This window comes from Gambusia affinis, linkage group LG01, assembly GCF_019740435.1.
Source record: "Gambusia affinis linkage group LG01, SWU_Gaff_1.0, whole genome shotgun sequence".
NCBI classification, from domain to species: Eukaryota; Metazoa; Chordata; class Actinopteri; order Cyprinodontiformes; family Poeciliidae; genus Gambusia; species Gambusia affinis.
Genome location: NC_057868.1, coordinates 39,862,975 through 39,874,548, shown reverse-complemented (window position 1 = coordinate 39,874,548; position 11,574 = coordinate 39,862,975). Strand labels below are relative to the sequence as shown.

Genomic DNA, 11,574 nt, shown 5'->3' with positions numbered 1-11,574 from the left:
TTGTAGCAGATTTCTTTCTTTCCAGAAATGTCCTCCTCTTTTTGTTTTTATATCTATATTGCCCCTAACATGTTGTGGTAGCAATGGGCTACAGAATAGAGTCAAAGTGAATAAATACACCCAGTTTTATAAAACTGATTCGGTTCGATTAAAGATTTATGTAGGATAAATAAATCTTGCTTCATGAAATCAATTGTTGTAAACTGCTTTTCTATGAAAACACGATTAAATAAGACTTTGGATATCAGTATCGTCCCTTCATGAACCTCATAAACAAGGAAAACAAAAACAAGGAGAAAGCAAATACAGATGCTGACAAGAAAAACAAAAAACACAGTAACTTTACACAACATGTACAGCATTTTCACCATTTCACAAAACAAAAACAAAAAAACCTGGGTAAAATCAGTGTATAAATTCACACAGATGGCCGCTAGGGGGCGCTTCCTTACTGTCCTACAGCTATTTTCCAATAACAAAGATCCCGGTTGGACCCAGAAGAGATTCTGTGGCCTCTGTCTTCAACAGTGAACAAACCTACATATGTTCCTTCATGTTCCTACCTTCATCTAAGAAGAAAAAGAAATGGAGAGGAGGAAGAATCAGCTGTGATAAAACAGAAAACCCAAATCAAAATGGCACCTGGTTCTCCACTCTGATGGGAATGACATAATCCCATAACTAAACTGGGAAGTTTCCATAATTCGTTTTTGTAGATTCAGGAAGAATAATCTGGCATTCAAGTAATGCTGGTGATCATACATATATGAAATTATTATTAATTATTCAAATAAGATGGAATAATTTCCCATCTTCAAAGAAAAACACTTTTTGTTTTTAAAATAAAACTGTTAAACGTTATTGCATAAAGTTAGATATTTCATCAAAGTACTTTTTTAAAGGAACAATTAAATTTTTACAGCTGATTTGGTTCTGATGGGTCATGGCTGATATAATTAAAGCTACAGGAACAAATAATTAATTTGCTACTGTCTCTATTCTTCCCCTAATTTCATATCTGAAATTTTTAAAAAACACAAAGAGCTCACGTCTACTTTCATCTGCAGGATGAGGTTGAAAAAGAGAGGAAGAGGAAACTGGCAGAGGTGTGTGTGTGTGTGTGTGTGTGTGTGTGAGAGAGAGAGAGAGCAGCTGTTAGGGCTGGGATTCATCTTAAATAAAAGCACCAACTGAAGCTTTTCTCTGTTAAAATATCCCGATCTGCTGAGAAACATCCGAGCGGTTCAGCAAACCAACGCTGGATTTCCAAAATATCCTTTCAGAATCGATTTTTATTTAGTTTCAATTTAAAATTTTAACAAAAACTTCTGTTTTTCTGAGCATATTCCTGCTGAAACGTCACATTCTGTTAGCATGAAGGAAATAAAAAGGTGCTTTCAGTCTCTTTCTTAAAAATATTAAAGATGTAGTTAACATAATTTACTCAAAAATAAAGTCCAGCATTTTAGAGTCAGAACAATTAATCGTGATTAATCGATAATTGAAATAATCGTCAACTAACTTATTAATGGATTAATTGTTAAGAAGTATTCAGTGTTACTGGCACAATGAAGGCTGAGGCAATTAATCAAATTAATCAATTGATTATTGAAATAATTTAGAAATCAACTAAGTGTTAAACGGAGTAACAGCCTCTCCAGATCATGATGATAACGGAGGCAATTAATCAAACGAATCACCATTAATCGATTATTGAAATAGTCGTCAATAACACACTCAGAGCCGTAATTACACCAAATCTGAACAAACCACACACACATTGTGCATTTTGTAAATATTTTCTACCCAGAACTCCTCAGGTTTCAACTTCAGCTGGTTGAAATTCTGTAAAATTATCTTATTAATCATATTCTCCTTCTTAATTAATAATTGATTAATTTAAAAAAAACAGCCAATAGATCAACTCTAGACAGCTGCACATGAAAATGATAAAATGTCTATTTAGTTATTTGAAAAACTAAATTTAATTGTTTATTAGAAAGTTTCTTTACATATTCTTAAAATTGTGAAATAATCTTAAATTATTAAATGAAAAAAAGAAATTGCATATTTAAAAAATCTGAGTTATCGATTAATCGTCAGAATAATCTGTTACTAATATAACTGTTAAATGTATGTTTGCCACGGTAAAGCACGGTGATGGCAGCATCATGCTGTGGTGGTGTTTCTCTGTTGTGATCAGATAAAAACAGCATTATGTTCAGTTCAATGCGTCCAAATTAGCAAAAGAGGCAGAAAATAAACGTTTTGAAAACGCCGTTGAGCAACTAGACATGGTCAACTTTTGTCAACTTTTAGGGTTGATTCAGCAAATTTTTAAAATTATTCTGCATTCCACACAGATTTATTAGTTTCAACTGCAGGTTCAGTTTGATGCAGTTTTGAACAGAAAGCTCAACTGATAGAGCAGCAAAAATTGTCCAAAAAGCTCCAGCGTCTTTAGGAAGACGAGTGAGTTAAAGTTGGTGCAGCTGAATCCACCCAACACTGATGTGTTTTTATGTTTCACATAAATATTAATCATAAATTAAAGTGGATGCACCTCCCAGCCCTAGCAGCCTCTTTCTGCTGTGTGTGTGTGCGTGTGTGTGTGTGTGTGTGTGTGTGTGTGTCTAGTAGGAGTCGGTTTTGTAGCTTTGGTGCGCTTCAGAGGTGAGCTGGGTGGTTTCTGTGGCCGATGACGGCTGCATGACGATGGGATCGCTGCCGTCTAGAAGAAAACAGAAACAAGAAAAACATCAACGATTCAAAAAAAAATTTTATTGGATCGATTTTTATGTTATTTTTTTGTTGTTTTTGTTGAAAGTGTTGATAACAGAAAGAGCAGATGAAGCAAAATGCAACTAATGGAGAAAGAAAGGAAAGAAGGAAAAAGATAAAAAAGGAAAAAACAAAAAGATAAAGAATCAGGAAAATCACAGGAAAAAAGAAGAAAAGAAAAGAAAGCTTAGAGGAGGAGCTGCGCCTCAAAGGCGGGGCTAAGTCCACCCAGCCATTTTACACAGCTGAATGGTTGCCATGGAGACTAAATAAAAGAATCAAAACAACACTCCAGGTATGTTTCTGACATTACAAACATAAAGAAAAGCTCAAATAGTTGATTTTACATGACATCTGAAACTGTGAGAAGGGATGTAAATGACGAATCCGGTGACGTAAGATGAGATACAAATTCTGACTCGTCAAAATGTAATTGAAGATATCTTGAATTATTATTCTTAAGTCAGAAACTAACTACAGATATCTTAAATTACCATTCACAACAGCCAAAATAAATCCTTAGATGCCCAGAATGTGATCATGGACATTCAGAGGAAACAGATTTGATGGTAAGACGGCTTGCCGTAGCGTCCCGGTCCTCACCTCTCTCGTCTGCAGTCATCTGGGCCTCCAGGTCCTCAGGGGACACGTAGAACTCGGGCTCCTGGTCCATCGGCGGCCGGGGTTTACATTTACCGCAGCAACAGTTACAGCAGCAGCACAGGCAACAGCAGCAGTAGCAACCTGTTGCCAGGCAACAGAACGCAAACAAAGCCTGGGGGGCAAAGGTCACACGGACACAAAGTGAGAAATCACAAATTAAGTTCATCCTAAACGCTGTTTTTAAAGCCTCAAAGAAACCCCCAAAATAATCAATTAATCATTGAGCTGTTAGAAATAATAAATATTCATCACATTGAAACAATCCAAACAAATTGTGTTAAAATAAATTACCTTTAGAAGCTTAATTTGAGAAAGTTACAAAACAAAAATCTTGCCAAGTTTTGTAATTCTGACTGAGCAACAAGAAAAGTTTAGTTTTGATTTAATTTCGGACAGCGAAGGAAAAAAGGTCTTTTTATTATCTTTAAATATCCGTAAATAACACTTTCTAAATGTAGGCTCTTAAGCAAGCGTTAAACTACAATTACAAAACTGTGAGGTTTGAATATCAAGTTCTTTTAAAGCAGTTCCCAAACCTTGAAAACACCTAATAAATACTCAAGTATTTTCAAGTACTTTCCAGACCATTTTCAAGGATTCAAAGCCTCCATACAAGCCCTGGATATTGTGACTGGGAGGAAAGAGTGGCTGGAAAAGTGTTCATGATCTCTTCATCTACAATAACAAACGAACTTCAAACTGTAGCGGGTCACAGGGACGCACCTTGGCCCACCAGCTGGACAGAACAAAGTAGGTGTTGACGTTCTCCTCTCCGAACTGCTCCGCCACGTAGAGGCCCAGGGAGCCGTATTTGTCGTAGATGTTCTTCTTGGTGGGATCCACCAGGATGGAGTGAGCGTTGTTTATTTCTTTAAACTTTTCAGCCGCGTCCGGGTTGTCCGGGTTTTTGTCGGGGTGAAATTTCAGCGCCAGTTTTCTGCGAGTTAAAAGACGAAGAAATACATCAGATTTCTGATTCAGGCTGTTTTCACACCTGATAGTTTGGTAGAATCAGTTTGATTGGTGACCAAATGTTACATTTCCAGCTGCTGCAGCTGCACTAAATCAAATGACACAAACCCAGCCTGTTCCCCTCCTGGCCTGTGGGGGCGCTGCAGCAAGAACCACTGAAGGAAACAACACAAAAACCTCTGAAGACACTGAGCGCAATTTCCTTCTTCACAAAATGGAAACAAAGTAGGAGTAGCATCACATTTTAACAGCTGTATGATGTTTTTTTTTTTATCACAGTCATTTCTCCTGCTAATGCTACGCTAACGAGTTTGTCTTGTTTGTGTTTACCCAGCATGCCCTGCGCTGTAGTCCACTTCCTGCTTTTGGAGCGGACTCCAGTCTACTTAGAGTTCACATATGTATTCAAACCAAACCAGAGTTCACTTGAACTGAACCCAAACCGAGGTTTGTAGGCGGACTGGAGTTTGCTTTTTCTGGCCCGGATCTGGATTCTCGCTTCCACGAAGAACCGGACTTTCTATGCAAACGGACTGGTACCAAAGGATCCTCCACTATTGGCACCTTTATCCCAAACAAGATAAATTATTTTTGATCTGTTTGGCATTTTAACCAGACTTAGGAACAAGAGTCTCACTTTTTATTCATGGCAGAATTGGAAGGAGGACCAACTGGGTCAGGATGCTTCAGTATTGGTACCAAACATGTCTCTTCTTCTCCTCTCCTTAACCTTGCATTTAATAACAATCCCTATGATCTCTCAGGGTTTGTTGCACCACTTCAAACGTGTAACATTTGTTTCTGAAATACCTCCCATGGTCTCCTAATGATGGGACATAAGGCTGGATGATTGCAGTTTGTTCTTTAGAAAGCTCCTCTTACAGCTCTCTGCCTCCCTCTAGTGGTAGAAAACATCACAGCAACAGCGGGATTTCCTTCCCCTGTCCGTCAACAATATTGCACACCTGTAACATTTCTTGATGTCCTCTGTTGTGGCGTTCTTGTCGACTCCGAGGACAACGTAGAGCGATTCTCCGGAAGTGGACAGAGTCCTCTGCCGCTGGTGGTCCATGGTCGCTCTGTTGCTCTTCTTCCCTTCTCACTCAGCTTCTCCCTTAAATAGGCAAAAAACAAACAGCAGAGGACAAATTTGATTTAAAAAAATCATTAAAATATTGAAGGCTGCTGCAGCATAGCAGCATGTAACTCATGCTGATTTATCTTGCAACTTAGCTCAGAAAACAGGTTGGGAGTTCAGTAATTAAACAGCAGAAATATTAATTACTTTGACGATTAATCGGATTAATTTATTAATACGATATTATAAATATATTAAAAGATGCAAATAAACCACTAATTAAATTCCTTTCCTAATGAAGAAAATAAACATTATTGCCTAAAACTGAACAGTGTTACTTTAGTAAACACTTGATTATTTGTACCAAAAGATGCAAAATACTTCAAACATCAACATGTGAAAAAAATTATAAATGAATCCAATTAATTGGAGAGCAAAAGGTGCTTAATACGCTTTTCTTTCACAGAATTTGAATGATTTGAATCTAACACTGTCACATAAGGAGTTCTGGGTAAAACATATTTATAGACAAAGATTTTTTTTCCATCTTAAATACAAAATGTCTTTATTTTCTTGCATAGCTTTGGCTTACTGGTCTCAGTGTGTTGTTCTCTAGCAAATGTTTCTCTTTTTTTGAGTCTGTTCACCCCAGTTAACAATTAATCAACTATTATATTTGTAGATTATTATTTGGGATCATCTTTGAAAAGCAGAAATGGAGCCTCCTGCACAACCAATAAGTATGTAGCAAGTGGTGGGGTGAACAAGAACCAGCCATCGTCTGAGGAGTCCGTCGTGACGCCATATGGTCAGTACTGAACTGGCCGCCATGCACTTCCTGTGTTACTTCTGGAGATTAACCAGAAGTAACTCGGATTCTCCGCCCTCCCTCGGCCAGGATTACCCAATGAGGACAATTCATCAGGAGCGGCGGGATTACCGGCACACTGACATCGTTCTGGTGTGTGTGAACGATCACGTCTGACAGGAGGCTTTACACATCGGCCAATCACATCTCACCTGGCCAAAGTTTGTAAGTGGGAGACTTTCTACAAACTTTCTATGTCTTAACTCGTTTTCACAGACAGACAAAACTAAAGAAATAAGGAAAACGTGTACGTCTGTTTGAATAAGGAGGTTAAAAAGGTTAAAGTAAAATTTTAAATACGGTTGGATTTGAGATGGACAAACTCCTCTGTCTGGGATGATGTTGCAATAGTAAATTAAAACTACCTCGTTAATTCCCTTTTGCATGATTTATCATTTCTCTCTTCCTACTAAAAGCTGAATGGTAAAAGTCTTCAGTCTGGTGCTTTGGTCTCAAATAATTTACTTCATAATTCACTTTGTTAGTTGTTTCTCTTGTTTTGTTTATTTATTTTGGATGTTTAAAATGTCTTCCAGTTCCAGTGTTAAATGTTCATCAGAATTTAAAGTTTATTTAGAATCAGCAGCGTGACCTCATCGCTATAAACAACATAAAGTAAACGCAGCTGCTGTAAACACACAGCAAACTAAACGCCCGCTTTGATTCTGAGCTCCAACCGATCCGTTTCAACCGCAGCTCAAACTGAATACCAGCACAAAACTGAGGACTGAAGTGTTTTGAAATGCAGAATCAACACAGATGAAAAGACAGATGGGTTCCTATCTGAGCTCATCTAACCTGAGTTTCTGCTTTCAACTGAAGATGACACAGAATGACTTTCTGTTTGGCTCCTCAGAGATAACAACGAAGGAAACGCTGCTACAAAATGATGCAATCGCCAACAATCCATTAATGTAACGCAGCGCTGGATAGTAAATCAATAATATGTATCATGATAGACACGTGATCGATTTCAATAGGCAATACATCTGACTGAATATCCAGTATCGTCACCTTCCTAAAGTAATGGCCAAAGTCATTTATTGCTCACATGGAATTAAATAAAGTCTGGTGAAATCAACTGACTCACTCATTCTTCGGTTACCTAGCAACAACCTGCTGGTAACTCCTGGTTACCTAGCGACAGCTTGCTGAGTAAAAATCAAATACAACATGGAGTGAAAACTGGATAAAACAGGAAACAAGAAAGGTCACACCACTAGTGTGATGGCATTTCAGGTATTTAAAACAAAAAATAAAAGCTAATCAATAATTATCAATAATAATATGTCCAAAGTGCGGTCCGGGGGGCCATTTGTGGCCTTTGAATTAATTTTGTGTGACCAATAATGACAAATTTAGCCATACAACACTTTTTGTACAATTTTTTAGGATGAAATTTTCCATGGCAAGTTTATAAGAAATGCACAGATATGAAAATTTGGGCCGATATTAACATTGCTGTTAATACTGATAATAGTATTTATCGATATTATAAATATTTCTCTGCACATCTCAACACTTTTCAAAAAAATAAAAAAATGCTACCAAAGAGTGCTACCAAAGCAAAACGCTAGCTTCATGTCTGACAGAGATTCACCTCTGTTGGCTATAAACAGCCAGTCCAATTCATTAGCTGATGGTGAATCGGCACTCCGTCAGCATTCACTCGTTGGATTCTTAATGGATGCAGACACGTTAACAGCGCAGCACAAAGGAGGAATAATCTGGACTGAAGCAACCTGGAACGACTGCATACAGATTTACCTTCGTTTCCTATTATCCATGATGACCGCAGGGGAATTTTATTAAATTAATCTTCAGAGCACATAACACCAGTTTTAAAGTCTCTCCACTGGCTCCCTGTAGCTCAAAGAATAGACTTTAAAATACTGTTGTTAGTTTATAAATCACTGAATGGTTTAGCACCACAATACATTAAAGATTTGCTGCTGTTGTATCAACCTTCCAGACCTCTCAGGTTCTGGTTCTGGTTCTGCTCTGCATCCCCAGAACCAGAACCAAACGAGGAGAAGCGGCATTCAGCATCTATGCACCACAAATCTGGAACAAACTTCCAGAAAACTGTAAAACAGCTGAAACACTGACTTCCTTTAAATCTCAACTAAAAACCCACTTGTTTAGAGTTTTATTTGAAACGTAATCAATTATAAATTTATTGACAGAATCTGACTTGATATTGTTTTTATTGTTGATTCTATGTTTCACTGTATTTTTTGTGTTTGATTTGATGTAAAGCACTTTGAAATGCCTTGCTGCTGAAATGTGCTATACAAATAAAATTTGATTGATTTGATTTTTGATTCAGATTCATGTAAGATCAGCTCAAAGTTTACAGACTTTTAGGATTCTATGTCAGCGTTTTTTTTACTTATTGGAGTCTAATAGTATAAATTTTATACTATTTTGATTCTTTTAGATTTGTGCCATTGAGGTTCTTAATTGTTGTGAGATCGCTCTATTGCTCTTGATTCTTTATATTACCAATATTTGTGCGGTTTTGTTTTATAAATGGCTGTAAAACTAAAATGAACTTGTGTTTAGAGCCGCTCTTGGTCTCCTGTCTTTTATTGCAGCTTTTGCAATTTCAAGATAGGGTTTTTGTTGCTGACAGTCAGAAGTCGTAGCTGTTGCTAAACCTTGCCCAAGTTCATGTCAGCTGCATGTGACTGCAGCATCACATGCACTGATTGGCTTTAACTTTCAGTTTCCACACTTTGGTAACACTTCCTTCAGGTCCTACTGGGATAGAAACCATTTCTAATCAGCTGAGTCCAAATTTGTACACATGATTTTTGCTTTTTTCTAATAAATTGCAAGTTGCAGCTAAACAAACATAATTGCACATTCATTTTGGACTTTAAAATATCTAAAAGGAACTAGGGCTGAAACGATTAATCGGATTGATTGTGATTAATCGATTATTGTAACAATCATCTGGTAAGTTAGTAATCAAATAATCATTAAACTGAGTACAGAGACTCTAAAAACAACCATATGCTAAAAGAACAATATTATTTTAGTCAGAGTAGTAAATAAGTCAAAACTGTCAAAAAATATTTACATTTTGTATTTAAGATGAATAATCCCTCTCTGTCTGTAAACATGTTCTACCTAGAATTCACCTGGTTCTATTTCTGTAAATAAATATCTAAAAAAAGTGCTTATTGGTTTCCAATTTTTAATCAATTGATGAAAAAAAGTAACAGATCAACCTTACACTGTACATACCCTAACCCTGGCAGAAAATGTTGACAATCAAGAGTACTCTAAAAGAATGTTATCCTATATTGTATGGAGTAAAAGGATTATTTTGTCATTTAAAAAATTAGCTGACTCATTTGTTCATTTGAAATTTTTAATGTATTTCTAAGACTTATGTGGTTACATTAAAAATAAGCAGAATGTGTCAATTTTTATTTGATTAATCGATTAATCATCAGAATATTTGATTACTCAAATAATCGTTATCTGCTGCCCTAAAAGCAACTAGCTGTTTAACTTCAATGTATTTAAAAAAAAAAAAAAAACATTTAATTAGGACTGTGGTTGGACAATAAAGAATCCTAAAAGATAAATAATAAAATCTAAAAAACAAAATGTCAAACACTTCCGTTATTTTCTCACATGTTCTTGTACCTCTTAAAAATGAAATTGAATATTAAAAAAGTGGTTTGAACCCCACATACACCGAAATGTTAACAGCAAGAACTGCACGAAAAATTTACCACAAGTTCCTTGATAGAATCTGACAGAAAAAAAAGGGATTACAACACAACATCTCCCTTGCCTAAACTCATCAAAGAGAACATGATGTTGGTCGCATTTATAGATCCTAAATGGTGGGATATTGTCACTTATTCCCATTTCTGACAGATTGGTGCATCTCCAGTGACTGCTACTGAGGGAATAACTTCCATATTACATACAACATACTATCTTTTAGGAAATCTGAATATCCTGGATAGTGAAATCTTTCAAAGATAGGAAAAGACCTGCAAATCTAGGTGAATAACCGGCTTTAAAAAGGTTTCTTTTCTCATTCGTGAATTATTTCGATCATGAATTCAAACATAATGCGTTAGAAATAAAGTCAGTGACGTCTCCTACTGCTCTGTAACAGCTGAAAAGGCAAAAAATAAAAATAAAAACCATATTTATCCATCAGCTTAAATGCACCTGTCTCTCCTAATGTTTCAACCTGACGTCAGCTGAGACATCAAAAGCGCAGAAAGTAAATCCAGATTTATCTCCCAACTACTACAGGTTACTACAAGAACTAAACCGGTCATAGTGAAAGCAGCGGTAGTCCGAATTGTAGTTATAACTTAACTGAGCAAATATTTGAGAAGCGGACCAAAAACAGGTTGGTTCCGGGATCAAACTGTGGTTAAAGCGGATAATCTCCAAGCACCGCATCAAACGAAAGCAACCAGCATCCATGTTTGTTAACAGGGGTGTTTGGCTAGTCCATATCCTTGCCTGCATTTAGCACTTTGCTCGCTAACTAATCCAAGGGCAGCAAAGCTGGCTAATGTTAGCCCCCCTTGGCTAACTCTGTGCATTTCTTACCTCTGTCTCTCCAACCGGAGTGGTTTGGCTGTTGTTGTTTTCCTTTATGAACGAAGCCAACTTGGAGTTTTATTGTTCTCGCATTTCAGTTTTCGCTTCGCTCTCTGGCGCTAAAGCATTCCAAGACAAGGCAGCAGCAAAAAGTACCGCCGAGCTAACGGCTACACCGGGTGGGAGCGACCTGTCAGCCGTGACAGCGATCCCTAGGAAATCTCCTCCCATATATGGCAAGCCATTAGCGTAAACAATAATCCGTAAATACGAAGTTGTGACATTTCAAGTCAATTAGACTTTTTTTGTGTATTCCTTCTTTATTTATTCAACGTTATGAATATAAGTCCACGTTAACATAAATCCAAGATATAAAAAAAACCCCAAAGCAAACCGATAAATGAGCTGTAAAATAATGTATTGAGGTAAGAAAAGCTTACTTTCTGAGAGAATAAATCTGCTGAATATATTAAAAGTTCTACATTTCATGAAAAATAACAGTTTGTTCATAACAATTGTATTATTAGACCATCACCGTGTATTGACATGTACTCATTAGAGTGACTCGTTAATGTCAATTATGATAAGGTTTGCCATATTTATATATATCTAAGTACATATAAATATG

General features: G+C 36.7%; 1 protein-coding gene across 1 annotated transcript; it reads right to left on the bottom strand.

Moving 5' to 3' along the window:
* Nucleotides 1-2,077: 2,077 nt before the first annotated feature.
* dnajc5ab (DnaJ (Hsp40) homolog, subfamily C, member 5ab) lies at nucleotides 2,078-11,161 on the bottom strand. The gene is made up of 5 exons (XM_044119198.1): nucleotides 10,956-11,161; nucleotides 5,382-5,530; nucleotides 4,168-4,381; nucleotides 3,385-3,556; nucleotides 2,078-2,731 (listed from the first exon to the last, which is right to left on the bottom strand). Exons 2-5 carry the CDS (start codon nucleotides 5,486-5,488, stop codon nucleotides 2,634-2,636), a joined length of 591 nt encoding a protein of 196 aa, XP_043975133.1. The 5' UTR covers nucleotides 5,489-5,530; nucleotides 10,956-11,161; the 3' UTR covers nucleotides 2,078-2,633.
* Nucleotides 11,162-11,574: the final 413 nt, after the last annotated feature.